Source organism: Hydra vulgaris, chromosome 07 (genome assembly GCF_038396675.1).
Source record: "Hydra vulgaris chromosome 07, alternate assembly HydraT2T_AEP".
In the NCBI taxonomy this organism is placed as follows: domain Eukaryota; kingdom Metazoa; phylum Cnidaria; class Hydrozoa; order Anthoathecata; family Hydridae; genus Hydra; species Hydra vulgaris.
In genome coordinates, this window is record NC_088926.1 from 9925521 (window position 1) to 9948745 (window position 23225).

A 23225-nucleotide genomic window follows, 5' to 3' on the forward strand; every position below is an offset into this window, starting at 1 on the left:
TTCCTCTCTCCTGGACAATTTCTAAAATGTGACAACCGACCTTTGACTACTGAGGCACAGATATTAATGCTTCATTTATTTAACTATACTAATCATAAAATTTATACTTAGTTTTTGTTCCAACTCTCCTAGAAAAAAAAAAAAATAAAGCTAAAGTACTTGAAGTTTTAAAATTCCAGTTTTAAATTATTTCACCCTTCAATTCTGTGTCTAAACAATAAAAGCACTTAAATGTATAGGCGTTAAAATATCTACGAAATTTTTTTAAAATAAATTCACTTAACTAATGTAACTAGTACGTTTATTAGCTCTCTCTCTCTTGATCAACTAAAGAAAATAAATCTTAATTAAACTTACTTGATATAAAATGATAAAAATTTGTCTTACTAAGAATTTTAAATTTCTTCTCTTTATTATTGACAATATAGTTTTAAGTAGGGCCTAAGTTCTTGGGCTTATTGTAGAAAATTATAAAAATCTACTGTTTTGCTTTTAAGTCAACAACAACATTTTAAAAAACATTTTAGTTACTTGATAAAAAATAAAAATCCTTTTAAAATTTACTACCTCTCTCTTCATTGTTGTCAACTAAACAGAAAAACAAACAATTGATAATAAATTTTTACTTTGGTAGTAGGTTACTAAGCAGGTTAAATAAATCTTTGATCTATGTAATATTCTTACTATACCTTTTTATCACCCCTTTGTCTAACCTTCCATTTACAATGTTTATCATGTTTATCAAAGTGATAAGGAATGTCTACATATGAATAGCAATGTGCTCTTTCATTTTCAGTATTTAATTTAAACCATGTCATTAGGTGCGTATCATGTTGAGCTGCACGATCTAAAGCCATTAGTTCTGCTCCTTCTCTAAAAACACTAATTGATTTTCAGGTAGATGAACTTTAAGGCGTATAATGCATAACGATAATCTAAAAAAGTGTTAACTTCATCATGATTAATTTGTTCATTTATTAAAATATTGGCACGGTTGTGACCCTTATACATGTATTTGTACAAATATTTAACAGCCTTAACAGACATGCAACCTTCAGCATTAATGTGAGCTTGATATTTCTTTGAAAACCTTGGATTGTAAGGTACCACCCAGCGATTATCTACATTGTTACCTTTAATATTGATAACCAAACCATTATCACAACGTCTTTAGTGTGGACAACCATTATGAACTGCTATTGTGTTAGCATTAAATTATTTAGGATAGTTTTTGCTGCGCACCCCATCTTTCATGCAAGGAGAATTTGCATTCATGGACCGTGAATCATGCAAGTTTTAATAATATCATAAAGATCACAATTAAGAATCGGATCTAGAATTTCTGCAGATATTAAATTATTGATATTGTGTGCTGTTTCAAGCTTATCATCATTTGCAAAGTGAAGTAAAATATGAACATGTGGCAAACCACGCTTTTGAAATTCAATAACCTGAACATGCGTTACAACTTTCCCTAATGCACCGTGCTTAAAAATGTCATTGAGAAGGTTATTTAATTTGAGTTTAAATACTTGAGTAACCAAGTCAGGTCTATCATTTGCTGTCTGACCTGGATATAAATTTTCACTTATATTGCGCCATTTTGGGTTGCAAGTGAAAGTAATAAAAAGATCTGGTTTACCATACTTTTTAATTATAGCCATAGCATCCTCAAATTTTTTTTAAAGCTCTAGGACCTTCTACATAAGTTGATGACAAAATTGCAACATGCCCTGGTCCAACATTATGATCATTGCCAAGCTTGTTTACATGTTCATGTAAGGCATCATACTACTCGCTTATCAGTTTGTTTTTGTTAATTCTGATGAAAGCAAGGCGCTGGCCTTCAATTTTAACATACGCATCAACAGCATATTGCTGAAACAGTTTTTTTGTGGATCATAGATGTATAGTGGATTATAGATGTATAGTTGATTATATGTTGGCAGAACATCTTGATTTGGTCTAAGATTACCTATACAATAAAAAACTTGACCACATATTCTAAAACATGACGGCCCATGATTCATGGGTTGAACAACATTAGCTTCAAATAAAGCAAAAGAAAGACAGGCACTATATAGTTTCTAATATATATTTAAAAAAATTCAGATTGGCATTTCTATTTGCATAGTTTCCTTTAAATAAATCTTCTAAATCTTGTGGAAATGATGAAGGTTGTGACAAAACTACCTTTCCATTATGGTAACATAAAAATGTGTTTCATCAAGAAATTTCTTAGCACCACAATGCTGACAAATTTAATTCATTTCTCCTAAATAATTGTTATCTGGAATAATATTACTTCTTGCTATACATTGCATTCTTTTATATCTAGCAGTAATTCTAGCATTTTGTCGATTATTAATTTCATCTCTTTCATTTCTGCGACAATTATTTTCTACTCGCCTAATCAAGCCCTCCTTATTTGGGTTCAAATTATTTGCTGCTTGCCGAGCTGCATTTCTAGCATTTTGTCAATTATTAATTTCATCTCACCTAAGCCTCTTTCATTTTTGCGACGATTAACTTGCCTATTAATTCCATTTTCTAAACTAATATCTGGTTCTAGCCTAATATCATCCATTTAAACTTCACTTTTGATTGAAAGTAGTAACAAAAAATCTTAAACGAATCTTGAAGATTATGATCTTTCCTATATAATTTTTTACTACTCTAAATAGCACACACAAATAATTTTTATATATAACAAACTGTCATTTGAAATAAATTATACAATAATCTTATGACTTTAAAAAAATATATATATCAGCTAGGAGATGTTTGAAAAAAAATAGCAAATAATAATAAAAAAAATTATTAAAAACTTGCAATTCTAATAATAAACATACTGCTAACACAAAAAAATTAAAAAAAAAAACGTTGTAAACCTTTTTTTGCAAAAAAAATTATTAGTAAACATTTTTAAAAAATTCACAAAACTATACAATATTTTGTTCTTCTATACCACATAAATACATCATCTGATAAATCTAAAATAAAAACTGTAACGAAAAAGTAAATAAATAAGAAAAACATTACATACAGAAAATAAAATAAAATGTTGTGATTTACCAGAGTTAGTAGTTGTAAAATATTACTATTTCGTGTTAGCTTTTACAAAATAATTTATGCTGGAACATCATGATTCCAAAATATTTATAGCAAAATTATGTAGTAAACACGCTAAAGACAAAAAATCAAATTGAGATAAAACAAATTGTATATATGGCAAAATAATTTGTCTTGGCTTTTAGTGAATGATTAAATACAGTGATTTTTAATAATAGAATTACCTATTTATCATTTTTGATACAAGACACATCAATGTGAAGGTAAGCCAAATGTCAGTCAACTCAAAAGATAGCAAAAAAACAACATCACAGCAATAACACACAACAATAGCACACACCATAAGTGATATAATATGCATATAACATAACTTAAGTAACATAACATTCATATATAACAAAACATAAGTAACAACATAACACAAAACATTATTAAATACATTATTATGTATTTTTAGAATAATTAATAATAAAGGCTTGAAAATACCCAGACCTAAAATAGTAACAGTTTGACACTAAACAAGTAACTGTAAACTGTAACCCTCTGTTATAAGTACATCGCTTTGCTGGCGAGGTTGACAAATTTTGCTCTACACGTTTACCAAGTCATAGCACTTTGAAAACATGGAAGCAACATAATATAAACATATGTACCAACTATAAACACAATAAATGTGTTTAAATTTGTATATAAGGTTAAATATATACCTTATATACATATTTAAATTCATTTATAAAACAATTATATAACACATATTAGCATATACACAAACAATAAAAAAACACTTAACATTATTATAAAAAAGCATTGATAAAACAACTATAAAGCACATATTACCACATATACATACTTATCAAAAAAGCATATATACAAACAATAAACATGTGCAAACAAAAAATTTTAAAATGACGCAAGAAAATTTAAAAAGATTCAAAATAAACAAAATAAATATATACAAACAATACTCTTTACCTTCATTTTTTTTTTCATAAGAACTGTAATCCTCATAACAAAATTTAACCTTTACATACAATAACATGTGACATGCCATGTCAGTGTTGCCACAAAATTTTAATTTATTTTTCTAAATTTTCTAAAAAAGAACAAAAATAGTTAATAGCATCACAGAAATTTCAAAGTAGTAATAACCAATTTTATGGAAATAGCATTAGTATAACTTTTTTGTTGCATAAAAAATAATTAGGCCTCATCCATACCTTTATTTTCCTTTAAAAAAATAAAATAATAAAAACTGCTAAAAAAAATAAAGCTAAAAGAAAAACTAATACAAATAAAATGTAAACGATTTAAAAAATTAATAAGAGTGATCTTTTATATCTAATAAAAATGTTATATATAAATATTTTCTATACTTACTTCAATTATAATATGATCTTAACGATGATTATTTATCTTAATATGATTCTTTATGTAATCTTTCTAAACTAATAAATCTTAATATAATAATAATTAAATAGTAATTGTTAAATAATTTGTTACCTAAACCTAAAGATTAGATACACTCGGTTGTAACAATAGCTTTTTCTGTATAGTTTCAATTGTATACAATTTTTTAACGAACAAACTATATTTGCATTTCACCTGATGATTGCAACAACATGAAACTTAAAGTTGTGAAAATCATGTATTTTTATTTTCTACTCTATATATATATATATATATATATATATATATATATATATATATATATATATATATATATATATATATATATATATATACACACACAGTGGTGTGCAAAACAATAGGTAATTGTTAAATAATTTGACTTTTCGTACAAAATAAGTACTTGATAGTAATCTAATTTAATTGATTAGTTATTCTATAATTAATTCAATTATTAACTTATATTTTTAATGTAAAGAAACAATTAAAAAACAAAATTTGTTTACTAGCCTAAATAATTAGATTATTTAAAAAAATATCTACTGAGCAAAAAAATAGGTAAATTAAAGTTAAGTACATATTTTCATGGAAATAATGAACAATAATAAGTAAAAATTAATTAATTTACTTATGGTTTATTAATATTTGGTTTTATACCCTTTATTCTCAATTATCGGTGCACATCTTTTCGACATGGTATCAGCTAATTTTTGGCATGTACTTATTGAAATGTTTTTCCAAATGTACTTAATGTTTTTCCAATGCTCATCTTTATTTTTGGTCTTAGGAAGTTTTCCTAACTCATTTTTAACATGTGCCCTGAGATTTTCTATCTGATTTATGTCCGGTGATTGGGCTGGCCACTTCAAAATCCAAATTTTCTTGTTAGGAAACCAATTTTTTACTACCTTTGCTGTATGCTTTGGGTCATTATCTTGTTGATAGACCCAAATCAAAGGTAGGTTTTCTTCTGCGAAGGGTAGCATAACATCCTGCAGTATATTTAAATATATTTCTTTGTTCATATTTTTTTGATCAAAAAAAGGGGACCTACTCCATAATATGAAAAGCAACCCCATATTTTAATATTTCCACCACCATATTTAACTTTTTGGTCTTCTGACATATTTTTTCAGTGCATCTGACTAAAACAAAAATCTTTCCTGTTTTTAATACTATTTGGTGATAAAAATGGACACTTCATTGGTACTTTGGCTTTAACATATTGTTGAGTAACCCTTTTTCTAACTGTTGAAGCATCAATTTGCAGGCCGAGAGTAGTTTTTATTTCTAATGACGTTGCAAAAGGATTTCTTTTGGAATAAAGAACAATATTTTTGTCATCTCTTCTAGATGTTTTCTTCTTTCAACTATGTGTTTCGGGAGTATTTTTTTTTTAAATGTATTGCGTACCATATTAATTGAACAGTCCATTAAATTTGAAATTTCCTTCAAAGTTTCGTAAAATTTTGATTAAATTTCTTTTATCTTCCGAACAATGTACGTTACGACCTATTTTTCTTTCATTTTTTATCCTTTTTTTAATTACTTTTAAAAAAATAAATATTTTCATTTTAATTCAACAAATTTCATAGTAACTGGTAATAAAATTCATTTTTTAACTAAATAAATTAAGTTATTATTGTAAATAATTTAATTTTTAATATACATTACTTATTATTTTGCACACCTTAAATTAAAGTGTTCAAAAAAAATCAAATAAATACACACACAAACTTGTTCATACATTACCAGCAAACAACACAATATACATAAAAAAGTGAGTTTAGAAATATATGTAGTATTCCTGCGTTTATGTCAAACATATTTATAAATGTGATGTAATAAACGCATTATCCTTATTGTTACCTATTATTTTGCACACCACTGTATATATATATATATATATATATATATATATATATATATATATATATGATAAGATAGATAGATAGATAGGTAGATATATAGATATATAGATATATAGTTATATAGATATATAAATATATATATATGTATATGTAAATATATTTTGTTAATTCACCTCCGAGAAGGCCACTACAGAGGAGGAGAACTTCAATAAAAATTGTTTTGTTTTTATATGATATTTTAAATAGTGGTCTCCAACTGTTTAAATTGTTTACCCCATTATCCCTGTTCATTAGTACCAGAGATTGTTTAACCTCCTGAGATGTTTGCGCATAATTAATTTCAAGCGATTATGCCTTACTTTCCTTTTATTATAGTTGTCATTTATAGATAACCCTATTGAGTCCAGCCAGTTAAATATCCCATGGCATTTTTGCAACATTCCGTCGCTCCAGAAGCATGTTAATAGCCTTTCGTGCTATTAATTTAGTGTTCTATGCTTCTTTGCAAAATTCTCTTTTTTTTTTTCCCAATATAACAAGAAATGATGCTAAAACATTTAATAAAAATAATCAAGTATAATATAAAAATACATGCTAATAATATATATATATATATATATATATATATATATATATATATATATATATATATATATATATATATATTTTTTTTTTACAAATATACAAATAATGCCTGTAGGCATTTTAAATGTTTGAAGCATACAACTAGAAACGCCGCTGAAAAAATTAAAATGTTCAAATGCTCAATTCAAACCCTTTAAAACTTTTAAACCCAATTTAAACCTTTTTAAACTTTTAAACGTTTTAAATTTTTAACATTTAAATGTAGAGTCAATACGTTAAATGTTTTAAAACTTGTGAGTTTTGCTTTATTTTTTATTTTTATTTGTTATCTGACAAAACTATTAGCAAAATACAACATGGTTGCAAATTTTTAACAAATAATAAAATATATTTTTTATTAACTTATACATTATCTAATTATTAAAAATAAGAATACCACTCTATGTTAAATAATACAATCAATCTAAACTGGAGTATGTTGGCTTGTTCCAAAAAATCAAAATTTGACATTTTAATTACATATTATAAATTTGTTTTGCCAAAATGATTTTTTCGCCTATAGCATAGAAGTATTCCAATTTTAAACTTTTTTTAATATTAAACTAATAATTTATTCAATCGTTAACTACTAATTTATGAGCTAGTTAAATTGCTTGTTAACTTAAAACCAAACGTGAAAGTGTTTTTCATTACTTCTGTAGGTGGGAGGCAAAAATCTGCCTCCAATTCAGTGGCTAGGGCCAGTTATGAAGCAAAAGCCACTAGAAGTGGCCTCCAAATCATTATGTGTCTTGGAGACTGCCACTAATAGCTCCCACCTACCTATTGGCATTAATCTCAAAAATATTTTACCCCCAAAAAAAAACTCTGGTTGTAGACTCAAATTAAGTGGTGGAAGCCAGAGCATTTAGATTCCAATTTTTTTTTGTGGGATTGGTTGTCACTGATGGCTTCCACCTCTCTAAAATATCAACCTTTGGGTAGAATGCTACTTTGCTGCTGTGAGGCATCATCAAATCTGAAACCAACATTACACTTAAACCTCTTAATGAAGCTAAAGTTGATGTTGTAGATATTTATATATTCTAGACTCCAGGTATGAGTCTAGAATATATAAATATATATAATACCAACTTTCTGTAATATTCATAATAAGTCTAAATTATTCAAACTTCAAAGCTGGGATGTTTGATGTAAAAGTTAGTTACTGTAAGAATCATTAGAAACGTTATTAAACTTAAAAAAAATTTAAAAAGTCACCATTATAATAGTTGATAAAAGAAAAAAATCATCTAACTGAAAACACCTATATTTAAATTAACAAAAATATGAAAATAGAACTTGTAATTAGCAACAATACATTTTACAAACATATAATAAGCAAATCTTACATAATAAATAATAAAGTCATAAAATTTTTTTTCATATTATCAAATGCAGTTAAAAACTTTTTATTTGTAATTTTATTAAAAATGTTGATTAAAAAATTTATATTCCATTTAAAATGTAACATACACTGGTAGCTTATTTTCATTATCTTCATATTTATACAGAAGAATACAAATTGCAACTTCACAACAACTTAACAACTAATCAAACAAATTTAATTTTCAAATAAGTTACTTTATAACTACATAACATAAAGATAAATACAAATTGTTAAACTAAAAGTTTAAATTATAGAAAAAATAAAATTGAAAGATTAATTATAAATTAATTTAAACCTATAAGTTGTGGTATTAGCTGTGGCAATAAATTGAGTTCATGATCAGCTTCATTAAACTTAAAAAGTCTGTAAAGATACTGTTGTTCATTAAATTTACAAGCCGTCTTTTTTTTTAATGTTTGCTATTTACTAGTAAACAATCTTGTCTTGTTACAAAAATTGTTTGTTTTATATATATCATTTAAAAAAAACAACTCAGGACTCACCAGTTAATGATCATTATACAAAACATTATAAAAAATAAGAAAATACAGCGAGGGAGATGGAGGTGTCTGAGATGAAGATGTTAAGATTCTCATTTGGAGTGACAAAGAAGGATAGGATCAGAAATGAGTTTATTAGAGGATCAGCACATGTAGCATGTTTTGGAGATAAAGTTAGAGACTCGAGAATGAGATGGTTTGGACATATACAGAGGAGACAGGCGAGCTATATTGGCAGGAAGGTTTTGGGGATAGAACTTCCAGGTAAGAGGAGGAGAGGTAGACCTAAGAGAAGGTTTATGGATGCAGTGGTGGAGGATATGAGAATGGTTGTTGTGTCAGTGGAGGACACTCATGACAGGGCTAGATGGAAGAGTATGATCCACTGTGGTGACCCCTAAATGGGAAATGCCAAAAGAAAAAGAAGAAGAAGAAGAAGAAAATACAGTCTGTGATTTTTTTGAATAATTAACAAAGCTAATTAATGGCCAATCAAAATCACTAGATCTCCACTAACTCAATAAGAGCTTATACATAATCGTGATACTTACAGTTAGGAAGTATTTTTCTTCCATAGTGAGTGAATCGAATAATCGTAACTTTCTTTTGCTATCTGTTGGATAGTTTTAATAACCACTACCCCCACTTTTGTCAGCTTTTCCATCATCCAGAGGATTTATTTGAAAATTTGGACCTTCATTGCCAATGTCTTTTAAGTTCGTTTTAAGAGGTTTGAATAGTGTCAAGACGTAATCATCGTCAGCTGTTATATCTTCTTTTCAACACGACAATACTGCAGATGAGAAAATTTGAGGTAACTTATATCCGTTTACTACAACTTTAGCAGTTAAACCATTACGTAATGCTAATATACTTTTTCGATTTCCAGAAGAGCATAGATTTATGTATGTGTATGTATCCCACCACACATACATAAATTCATACTCTTCAAAACTCCCATGTGTGCTATTGAATAAATTCTTTAAATCACAATTATAAATGCTATTACATTCTAGCCTTGCAACTTTTTTTTGTATCTATTTTGTTGGCTTGAGAGTTCATCAGCAATATTTCAAGTTGTTGGCACCCATGTAACATTAAGATTTATGGCATAATCCTCAACCAACACTCTAAATATTTGAAGCTTTTAGAAAATTAACATTTTGGATTGCACAGCACATTTTACAGTTAATTACATTTACAGCAAACTTGCATTACATTGTACAGTTAGACATGCATTTGGTTTAACATTCAATACACCTTTTGCCCGATCACAATTTAAGACTTTATCTACATCTTCCTATATCATTTCAAAAGCATACTTATTCATAATAGGTTCATCCTATCCTACTTCATTTGTACATCTTTTTATATAGCTGCATGCCAATCTCAACCATCCAGCAACTGGTAGATTAGCAACCAGATTACCACATAATAAGAATATATCCCTCTTGGTAAGCACAGTTTTAATAATAAGAATCTTGTATCCTCTCTTTCAAAACATTCCCTTTGTTAATGGATTTATTGTGACTTCCAATCCTTATACATAAATCGGATTTTTGCCATAATATTCAGGTTTTTTTGTGTTAAAGCCCAAACCTTGTTGGAGAACATATTGCAGAATTGAGCTCATCATCACTAGTACTAAAATCAAACTAAAGCCTTCACTTGTAAGTGCACATCATTGATTTTTATCAATAATATTTTGGTAAGGCCAATGTCTTTTATGCACATGAATCTGTTGGTATGCTCATTTGTGGTCCACCACAGAGTCATTGCTATTTTTACTTTTTAATCTCTAATCCCTCATTGCATCATTTATAGCATTTACATTACCTTGTAGAAGCTTTTAAAAATGTGTTAAGCTCGCAATAATCAACCACAAGTCTCATCTTCTTTTTATTATCTTAAATAACGCACATCAGTGGTAGCAGATCTTAGCTTTTCCCATAATTGCATTGTCATATTTTATTAAGTATGTTTTCTTTGGTTCATTGATTTATTTTGTTGTTAAAAGACTCACAATTTTGATCAGGTATGTTATACTGGCTCGTTCTGTTTTTCTTGTTGGGTTTGTTTTCTTATTCTCAACTTACATTTCATTATTTGCCATCAAAAAAAGCTTTACTTATTCCAATATCAATTGTTGCAATACAAGGTGTCGATGATAACTTAGTCAAGGAGTTACAGAATTTCAATTTTCTAGTGGCAATTATTAGTCCATCACACATTTTTATTAAATCTATACCCATAGTTTTTGTCGTATGTCGTATTTGCTCACTACTTCATCCACATTTAAATACAATGCATCCACCAAGCACCCATTTGTTGGTTTGGTGTATTTTAAAACTCACTTCTTCACACAGAATTATTCCGCCCATTGTTGCAGCATCAACTTTATAGTTAGACAGTGGTAACCTTTAAGTGATGACTGATTGCGAGCAATCAGTATCTACAAGAGCTGTAGCTTTGCTTTTGTTTATTACAAAGTCGATGGTAGGCAGTGTTGTTTAAGAGGGAGTTCTTTTATAAATACCTAATGTGAACTAGTCCTATTTAAGTTTTCCTGGATTCGTTGACGATTGTAGCAGTCTATTGCAGCATGTTTATGCAAGCATTTCTAAAATAAAGAAGTACATTCATGTGCAAAGTGAGTCAATGATTCACAATTGTAACATCTCTTTTCTTTCTTCATATATGATTTATCATTTCATATGCAGTTGTTCCGTAACTTGCATCTTCTTTTTTTTTAATAGATAAACATACGGCATCCAATCTAGTTAGTTCAACTACAGATACACTCTTGACACATATGTCAAAGCTCAATGCATCTTCTCTCCAAAAAATGTTATGCAGAATAGCACTTTTTTTAATTCCTATTAGGTCTTTAGAGAGAGGCAGTCTAAAAGTTGGCCATCTACCTCGGAGGTTCTTGAATCACTCGATGCGTCAGCGTCTGTATAGGTTATTCATTGCCACTATAAGTTTTACCAAATTCATCTTGTGCAAATAACGATGATTTTCTTATTTACAACCTTTCTAATTTTGTCACCAATTCTTCATATGAGACGTCCTTAGGAACTTTTGATGCTGTTAATTCTTTTTATAGTCTTGTAAGTATTTAGTAACAAGCAAGTAAGCTACGTGTTGGTCTGAAGTTATATTGTCTATTTTTGAAGAAAGAGGTCATCTGATGAATAAAACATTTTGGCTGTGATTGGCGCCAACTTTTTCTCAGCATTAACTCAACTTTATGGCTGCTTTGAGTTTCGTGTCAAATAGGCATAAATGAGTTTTGGCAAAAGGTTTCATATTAAAATAATATAGAATAAATTATATATTATTCTATAAAATAACTCTTTCAAAGATGTTGATGAAGCAGTTAGTGGACATTAATAAACACAATTCTTTAGGCACTTTTTGATATTCCTCTTTTCCTTTGTCACTTTTTTGGTACTCCTCCTTAAAAATGATGTCATAAAATGGGGACCCCCTTTTTTTAAAAAAAATCATGGGAATAAATATATTTTTTCTTATAATTATATGTTTTATTGAAACAAAAAACTTGTTGAAGTCACTTATGTTGATCAACTATAAGAAATTTTCCAAGCTCTTTATAGTTGAGGTAAAACTACTCTAAGTGCAGCCTTGAATTCTGAAATCAAAGATGTTTTGATTTTTGAATTTTGAATTCTATTTTTTTGTTTGCATTTTTTTTTTGTTTTTGTTAATTTTATTTATTTTCGTATTAGCAATTCAGTAAATTCTGGCAAAATCTTTCGTCTAAAAGCAGAAACAATTACACTTATTGAAATAAGGAACGATGGAGATGAAATAAAATACTGTTTTAAACTGCAATGTAAAGCAATAAAGCTTGAAAAAATTAATGATTGGGTACATTTGATTGTTGAACAGTGGGTTCAAAATGACGAATATTATCTATCCGTAGCAGAAAACTATAAACTTGATAAAGAAGATCTAAAAAATAGAATAATAGTTGTAAATCCAAGGATTCAAAGTGTATTATTAGAACCAAATCAAAGAACACATGTTGATATCAGAAATTTTATTATTTTCAATCCAGGTAATATTTATAATTTTATTACTAGGTATTTTTCTTCAACTGTTAATTTTACCTCATTGATATTCAAGACAAGAAATTAAGAGCAATTGTAATTATTCTTTGATTTTGACTCTAAAACCATTTTTTATGCTATTTTTACTTTCAACAAATAATATAACAGCAAGTTATTGTCTGTTTTTGCAACAACAAAAAGGAATTACAATAATTCACTGAGATTTTTGAAACTATTCGAGATTTTATTCTATTCATAAATAGAAAAGAATCTTTTTATTTAGAATATTTTTATCTAGAATATATTAAAATATATCTTCTTTAATTTTATTTATCAGCATCTTTTTCTGGTTTCAATTTAAAACAAAAATTATGTTACGACAATTTGTAAAAAATTTTTATGTGTGCATATTAGTGTGTATCAATTAAATTTGTTTCCATTTAATTTTCATGCATATTGGTGTGATCAATTAAATTCCATTCTCTAAATCTTATGTATGTTATGTGTTATAGTCTGTTGGATTAAATAAAAAAATCACCCCAACCTAGAATAAAATACTATAAAGCTAAAGCTTTGCACAAGTGAACATAAATATAAGATACATCACCAAAAAAAAAGCCCTATCAATTGGAGCATCAGAAGGTGTACTTTTAAACCCAATTAAAAAGGGGTATAGTTTTCATAGTCTTAACTTTTTTTTTCAAAAATATACTTTATATATGGTTGGAAAGATAATTTAGTGCTGATTCATATTCATATGAGAACTATGGGTTAAAAATGAAAAATTTAATAAGATATGCTTGTTACTATAATGCAACATTACCCATCGGCATTATGATTACCTTAGCATGTAATATCAAACATTTGATATTATATGCTAAGGTAATCATGCATGTTGTAAAGGTTTATATTTTAACAATTTTAAGTAGTAGTTAAACTTATATGATTGTTCTAGTATTTTGTGTTTATTTAAGGTGTAAGGTGCTTAATGTTTATTTTGTTTTAGTATTTTATGTTTATTTAAGATGTCACATCTAATTTTTTAAAGAAGCGGTAAAAAAAATTATTTAGTTTATTATTAAGTATTTACAGGGATTATCTTTTTCCAGATATTTCCAGAGTCCCGGATATTTTTTTCAACTTTTAGTTTTTCCGCATATGCAAAACATTTTCCGTACATAGAAGATTAGGTATATATTTTTGTAATATATATTTTTTTTAAGATTTCTCACTCATCACTCAGAAAAGTTATGAAAAGGTTGAAAAAAACCCAGCTAAAAGCAAAATTAGAAGAAAATAAGGGAAAACATAATCTGGATTTTTTTTTGGATATTTTATCCAAACAATTTTCTGGATTTTTAAAATATGACCTGGATGATCTATGATTTTACTTATTTTGAATTTCTTTTACTCCTATGAAAAACTTTTTTTTAGTATTGAATTAAATTCAAATCTTTAATGGTTAAATATTTATTAATCTATTAATATAATAGTTATAAACATGGTTTTAGTTTACATGGTCATTACTCTAAAGTCATTTTCAGTCTTCTGCATTTATAGATGCAAACAGTGGCGAAGAAAGGTTTTTTAATGTTTGAAATAATCAACTTTTAAACAAAAAGAATATTCCAAATTTTTTTGTTTTCCTATGTAAGGCAAAAAGATTCTTCACAAAAAAATATTACTGTGATAGGAGAATGGGAACAAGAAACCCTAAAATTGTACCCCCTCCTTACCCTAAATGTGAGGGCAATGAGTTGAATAGTTTATTTTTCCATGCTTTATATAAGGTTACTTTCTATATATATATATTTGTGTGCCACAAAATTTGAAATCAATTTTTGAAAGCTTTTTTCTCAACCAATTTTGCTCAAATTTTGCACACTTAATCATTTTCGATGACAATACAAGGAAATGGAAAAATTTGATCAAAAAAAGTTAATTAAGTTAACAAAAATTTAGTTTGTGTTTCCCCATACATTTTTTTTATTTGATATGAGTTGCGTATTACGTCACAAAAATCATTGATATGCAAATTATTTGTAGTTTCGAAGACATTAAAGCGCAGCGATTCAAAACCTATTGTTTTTTCCATGCTTTATATAAGGTTACTTTCTATATATATATGTTTTTTACTTTCTATATACATATTTTACTTTCTATATATATATTTATATAATTTATATTATATATTTATATAAATATATATATATATATTTATATAAATATATATATATATATATATATATATATATATATATATATATATATATATATATATATATATATATATATATATATATATATATATATATATATATATATGTTTTTTACTTTATATATATATTTTTACTAAGTGCTCTCGGATCGCACTATAAAATGTAAGGTCCAAAAGGTAGATCGTTAGATAGATCTATCTTTTGCAAAAATTAATTGTAAAAATTTTTTGTATGAAGTTTTCCCTTCTACAAAAGATTTAAATTATTACTGTTAATTTAATAAATTTTATAAAAATATAATAGTAATTTTTCCTTCTACAAAAATTTTAAAAGAACACTGAATTAATAAAAAAAAAATTTAAAAACGTAACAGTAATTTTTCCTTCTACAAAAGATAACAAAAAAAGAATTTCTAGGCCCAATAGAATTCTGCTTGCATAAAGCATGGATTTGAAAAAAGAATTTTTTTTTGATTTACTAGTTTCATAAATATAAACTAGTTATGTATTCATCAACAAATTTTATATTTTATGATTAAATTATTCAGTGTTCAGTTTTTATTACCATGTAAAGTTGTTGGCTCCCTCAAATTGAGAAGTGTTATTCTTTACATGGTCATAAAAACTGAACACTGAATAATTTAAACATAAAGCGGCTCAAATTGCCGCTAAAGAAAAGTGTTTGATATGCAAGGAACCGTTTATTATTGACGAAATACTCAGTAAAGAGTGAAGGGATTAAAAACACTAACAAAGATCAGCTAAAAAAAGGAGTTGGAAGATTTAACTGCTTAATTCAATTCTATAAAAAATCAGAACCCATTTAAAAGAATTCTAGTTCATCATAGCTTCAGAAGGACGTTTGTAGATCATAGAACTCTGAACACAAAAAAAACAAAAAACTAAATTGTTACTATCTTTAGTATCATCTTCTACTCTTTGGAACTCTTTTGACTGGAAAAAAAAATTGTTTGTAAAAAAAGGCTTCTTTGGGAAGATATTAACCAAGTATTCTTTAATTACATTAAAGAATACTTGGTTAATATCAATAAAATTTATTATTTTTCTGATGAATGTACTGCTCATTATAAAAACTATAAAAAAATTTATAAATCTATGCCATCATAAAGATTTCGAGATTATAGCTAAATGGGTATTTTTTGCAACCAGCCATGGAAAATCCAATTGTGATGGCATAGGTGGTACCGTTAAAAGGCGACAGCAACTAAAGGAGCGATTTGAAATTGGAAAAACTGTTCCAGGTACCAGAAGTTATCATCATTACATACCCATTTCAAAATTTGAAATTAGTTTTAAAAGAACAAGCGAGCATCAATGTGTTGACAGATTTATACTGTCAAAAGCAGTAACATCTGATGTTGTAATTGTACCAGATCTAAATGATTTTGTTGCATGCAAGTACAATTCCTTTTGGTGGATAGGCATGGTTACACAGATAGATATTACTACAAATGATATTCAAACTAAGTTTAAGCACCCTCACAGTCCTTCTCAAAACTTCATTTGGCCACAGAGAGATAATATCTGTTGGGTACCATTGTTGAATTTAGTTTTAATAATCAAAGTCCCAACAGCAAAATCAGGGCCAACATATAACATTGATGTAAATGATTACAACACTATAACTAATAAATTTTAATTTTATTGAGTTTTTAGTTTGTAAATTTTGTATATTACTTTTATTTCTTGAACTTCTTTCCAAGTGCTCTATTTTTTAGGACCTTTTTTTTTTAAGTTTATTTGTCTTAGTTTGATAAATATGAAACTAATGTTTTATTAGTAATAAATTTAAGTATATTTGAAGATGTTTTTATTTCTGTTTTAATGCTGCAATCTGATTCTTTGTAATAGCTCTAACTAAACTATTTAATACAACCTCTGAAAAAAACAACTAAATTTGTGATATACATCTGTATTTATATGATTTTCCCCCTTTGAAACTATAATTTTTTAGGATCAGATTCTATAAAATTATAAAGAAACTAGAAACAGCTAGTCAACAACAACTAAAAGAACAGTTTGATTTTGCCAAAACAATTTCAGTTACAAAACTGTCAAATTACACCCTTTTTTTCTTGTTTAATTTATCAAAATATCTGTTTTTAAGCATTAAAATTAAGTAGATTTGACCATGTTTTTATTTCTGTTTTAAAAAAGAATAATTTCCAATTCTTTTTAATAACTATAACTTAACTATTCAGGACAAATTCTTGAAAAAAAAATCAAGCTACATCTGCATTTTTGTGATGGTACTTGCCCTAGTAAAATTGTGGTAAACACTTAAATTTTAGGTGTTATGTTCGTTTTTAAATATTTTAAGTTGTTTCATTGGATTTGTTGGCCTAAAATATGTAAAGGTACAAATTTTCAGCTTTCCAACATACATATAAAAGAAACTAGGACCAAAACCATTTTTAAACATGGCGGATTTTTGTTGGTTGGAGGCAAACTTTAAACAGCTACATCTTAGGAATCAATTGAAATTAGACGATTAAATTTTCAGGATGTTCATAATTTACTAAAATCTTTAAGTGGTTTAAAAATCAGCAAAATCTAAGACTTAGGGATGTTTTCACACAGAATCGCCCACATATCCCTATTGTAATTCTTTTAACTTTTAATTTTCTTGTAATTCAGAAAACTAAAATACTTGTTAATCTTTAGTGGTGCAAACAACTGTTATTAGAGCTGGAAGTTACTGGAAGAAAAAAGGATGAAGTTTATAGAGCTAGATAACGGTTGACAGACAATTTAAAAGATTGCAAATTATATGAATCAGGTAAACAAGATGAAGGAAGTGAATTTCAAAGAACTGATGTTCGTGTAAAAAAACTAGACAAATAAGAATTTTTGGAGCACTTAGGAACAGTCACAGTAAAAGGATTAGATTTAATTGAACAATGAGTTACATGATAATGAATTTTAGTAGATGGCACAAGAGACGCTAGCTCTTTAGAGCAGTGCCCATTATAGTATTTATAGAAAAGAGAAAGTGGCAAGCGCGACAAAGAGATGCAACCCTAGCAGATGCTAATTTTGCAATGGATTTAATATATGGTTTCCAAAAAAGATTGGAAGTATATTATAGTAATTAATTTTGGAATTCTGATTATTTAGTTTTAAGTAGGATTTTTTTTAACTTTAAATGAATTAAAAGAGTTTATTTATATTATTTTTTCATTTTTTTATTTCAATAACTTTAAATAGCCTTTTTAAATTAATCACATGTTAGAAAAATCATATTATCCATAAAATCCATAACAAAAATCATAGCATCTGTAACATTGCTTAAGTTAACAGATTCCATAAAAAATCTGTGAGTTTTTTTGTTGTTGTTTTTTTATAAATATCTATGATGCTAAAATGTCAAGATATCTTGACTTAAGAGCAAAGCAACAATCATTTATCTCACTCTTTATATAATACTCTGCAGGCAAAGTTTGATCAAATAAAGTTGTATTATTTATCTCTTAAATTTTTGTTGTTATGTGTAACTATGCTATAACTGATTAAGAAATGCATTAAACTACACAATTACTCATATTCTAAACAATATTCACGAATTTTATTTTTAAGTAAACGCATATTGCGTTTAATTTATATTTATATTAGATTATAATATTTGTTTTCAATTTTACATTTCAGCATCTAATTTTGGAATTGTTCACTATGGAGGTAAACCACTTTATAATGAGTTTTGGAATGATAAAAGTTCAAGTACCGTTTGTTCTTTGTTAGGATATAAAAATGAAAGAGCTATAACTATTGATGGAAGTATACTAAAGAGTTATAACAATAATGATTATAGAACTAAAACCTTTAGTTGCGAGGAAACTAAGGATTCATTTAAGAGTTGCACTGAAAAAGCTAGTGAAAAAACAGTTAGGATACCAGTTGCAGTTCATTGCGTAAAAAAGGAAGAAATTCATATTTTTAAAAAAACAAAACCAACCAGGGTATCATATGCAGGATTACCGCTTTGCATTAACAATATCAATGAAGCAGAACATATATGTACAAAACTACTAACTAGAGATCAAATGAACAAAACAGGCGTTTATGGCATCATTTTTCCGAGGGATTTGAACCGATTTAACGAAGAACATTTTGCTAAGTTTTCAATCTCAAATGATGATCAGAATGATTGCATCTATCTTAACAGGGAAGATGAAAATTGCAAATATGATATCATCCCTAATTGTAATTTTCAACATATCCAATGTGCAACATGTTTTGAAAGTAGTTTAATTGCATCATTAGATAGTTTGTTGCTAAAAGGTTCAAATACAGAAGTAATTCGATCACTAGAAAATTATTTAAAAAATATTGAACGCGATTGTGGAGAATGGACTTGTAACTCCATATATTCTGATTATCCAAGTTATTGTTCTGTGTACAATGGTGTATCAGAAGCTCTAGAAGAACTACGAAACTATGAAAAAGAAGTTTCTAAGAACACTGTCACACTATCTGAAATGCATAATTTCCAAAAATTTCTTGAATTTGAGTTTCTTAAAACAAATTTTGATAGTTTAAAGGATGAGATTTTTAAAACAAAGGAAAGTATTGGAAGGTATTTTAAAAGTTTAGCAGACTTTGATAATCAATTAGCTAACCATGATATAACTTATGCTATTGACATGTGGCATAATTCAAATGCTCTCATCAAAGAAAAAGAAATTGGCTTAATTGAATCAATTTCAGAATTAGAATATCATGCCCTTTGGGGTAAAAGTCTAGAACTAATACAAAGCTTTGCAAAGATGGCAGTTCAATTAGCTGGAAGACTTAATCCACTTAAATTGATAACCAACACAGATGGGTCAATTACTGATCTTATGGATACTGGTACTGATATTACAAATCAAATTGCAGATATAGTAATCATAAAGAACACTTACGATGAGCTCATTGAAAATCTCAGTCCAATTTTAAAACGAATAGAAGATAAAATTAAAGATAATATAATTAGTTTTAAAAAAATTTCAAAAATTTTGTCTGATGCAGTTGGCAGCAACAAATTAACACTAGAACAGAGCAGAGATTTTTTAGATTTATATGGTCGTTATACTCCTGCTATTGAAAAGATTGATATTGATCAGTATTCTGGGTTTCTTGAGCCTGCTGTAAACAAACTAATAGAGAACATTTACAGTGCACGCTCATATTATGGTGCAATTTTAAGACCTTTTAGTGAAAATGCTGTTAATAATGTAAACATGGCATTGAAACTTTTATTTGGTCAGTATGAAGTAGTCAGAGAAAAACAATTTGAGATAATGGAGGCTTTTGCAAGAAGTGCAAGATCTATTATTGCTAAGCAATCTGCAGAAGATATAATCAATGATAGTAATGATAAAACAAATTTGGAAAAAAAGCTTCTTATGATAAAAGCTGTGTATTCAACACGTGTTCAAAAGCTTAGATTATATACAGAGTTGTGCAATATTTACACTTACAGAAATCATGGTAAGCCTACAGATGATTGCAACATGATTTTAAAAAATCCAGATATTAACAGTTTTAGACTATTGTCTTACGTTTCAATGCCTGATATGTGTGCTAATTCTGAAATTGAAAAGAAATTCGCTTTAATTCCATTAAGTTTGAAAGGAGATTTAGACCGTGGAGTATTATCATCAAATCAATTGTTTAATTACCGTCAGATCTCTTCTAGTAATAGTGTGGATACTAATATTGGTAGCAATAGTGGTGATAGCGGTAGTGGTGACAGTGATGGTGATAACTTAATTACAGACGGAACAACTTATTTTAAAATTCCTGACAAACAATGGCTGGTAGATCATGGGTGGGTGTCAAATGAAAAATCAGGCCCATTTTTCTTGAAGAAGTTAAATATATATCTTCCACCTGAAGCAAATAATGTATTTTATACATATCAATTAAGTATGCAATTAAATGCAGTTAGTTTATATAAAACAAAGTATTCATTCGAAAGTAAGATCAGTAATCAAATATCTTATGGCAGACAATGTGAAAATCCGATTAATAATCCATATATGGAAAAATGCAGAAAATCTTTAAAGAAAGTTTGTGTGATTACTGATGGCCAGGTGAACAGTGGATTTCTTCCTGTGCTTGAGAATTCTAAATTTCAGGTAAGATTGCAAAGTTCAACAAAGATGACTAAGCTTTATCCAAAAGAAAAAATGTATTTAAAAGCATATGTGGAAGTTTGTTCAAAAGAAACTTTAACCAAAAAGAGTCAGGTTAGACTTAAACTTTGTTACAAATATTTTAAATTTCAAAGACTAATTGTAATGTGTATCATTAATTGGTAATAATTTATTAATTTATAAATATGAAAATTTATCTTGAGCCACTTGTTGAAGACGCTAATTTTTAATATGCAGCCCTATAAAACTTATATTACAAAAAATTTTATATCAAATGATTTCATAATTTTAAATATCTGCTATATAAATAAATATTATATTATCATAAAATCATTTAAATTATTCGTGTAGTGGTATAATATTAGTAATTTAAGAGTGTATTCTGAGTTTAGTGGGATAGTAGTATGGATATTATAGTAGTAGGAGTGTTGTGATTACTATTATACTCAGGGCTGTGGAGTCGGAGTTGCGACACTTTTAGCGGAGTCTGAGTCGCTAAACAAAATTGCGACTCTAGCTCCAATAGTAAAACTTCTCGGTAATGCACGTACATGTACAAAATATTTAACCTTCAAAGATTTTTTTATATATTTGGCAAAAAAAAAAATTTAATTATTGCCTAATATTTTTTAAAGAATTCAAAGAATTTTCAAAAAATTTGCTTTTGAGTCGGAGTCGTAGTCTGAAAAATTCAATGATCGGAGTCGGAGTTGGTACTTTTTTTTTGCTCTCTACACTCCTGCTTATACTACATAAAATGTTATTATGCTTTTACTGTGATCGCTCATATATAGGTTGTGAAAAATATATTTATATTCCTTATATCATGTTATGATATTTTAATAAAAATATTATTTAGTAATATTTTTTGATGTTAGACACTGTTTTTAGCACATTCAAAATTTAAAAACCAAAAATTATTTATTTTCATCAAATCATATGGCTGGTATGCATTAATTTGCGTTACATTGATTGGTTGAACTGGTTTTCATTTTTTTAAACAATTTTTTTTCAATATTATACTAATATGAAAATTTGAAAAATGATAGTTATTATTTACATTTATACTAATAATTTTTAAATAATTTGTATTAATAAAGAACCAAGATTAGCCATGTTGGTGCAGCCACAGGTTAATTTTAGTAAGTGAATTTTATGGTATGCAGACAGAGATATTGAAAACTTCATAGAAATCAGGTGCGCAGTGGGTGACTCATGACTTTTTATGAAAAAAATATTTTTAAAAAGTGCTAAATTAGGTAGTGTTACAAGCTTTGTTAGGAGATGAATTTTGGATTGAATAATCTTTGGTTAAATAAGTGATGCAACATTAATAAAAAAAAAGGTTTTGGTCAGTTGTCAAATTGATCTAGTATCCAAATTAGATTTGTATTAGTTTTTACTTCAAATCCATTTAGTGTGCATCAGTGTATAATGCTTAACCCTCTTTTATTTATAATAATTGTTTAATCTGAGGACCTTCTAATTTAAAATCTAATTAAAAACTATGCTCCTATATAAGATCAAGCAATTTTATTTTTAAAATTAATTTCTCAACAATTAATTTCTCAACAAGTTGATGTTTAAGTGTGCTTTTGTTTTTCTGAATCAGTTATCATGATTTTTAGCAAATTATTATTTTAATGAACATTAGCAGGAAAAAATTGCAATTTTTCGTTTGCTTTAGAGAAACTTACAGTTAAACTCTTGTAATCCAATATCCTATAATTTGAAAACTCTTGTAACTTGAACTTATTTTGAGACCCCTTGAAGATTTGAACATATCTTAAGACCCCTTGAAGATTTGAACATATTTTGATATCCCTTGAAGATTTCAACATATTTTGAGACAATTTGAAGGTTCCAGGATGTATTTCAACTGTGTTTAAACAGGAAAAAAAATTCCACC

At 27.4% G+C, this 23225-nt stretch overlaps 1 protein-coding gene across 3 annotated transcripts in view; it reads left to right on the forward strand.

The window, feature by feature from the left end:
• The window catches only part of LOC136082285 (uncharacterized), an 89378-nt gene that overhangs the window by 53525 nt on the left and 12628 nt on the right, over positions 1–23225 (forward strand). For all 3 annotated transcript variants that reach the window (XM_065800989.1, XM_065800991.1, XM_065800990.1), the window contains 2 exons: positions 12617–12948; positions 18825–21409. In XM_065800989.1, coding sequence (XP_065657061.1) covers positions 12617–12948; positions 18825–21409 — 2917 coding nt within the window. The remainder of the gene's footprint in view (positions 1–12616; positions 12949–18824; positions 21410–23225) is intronic.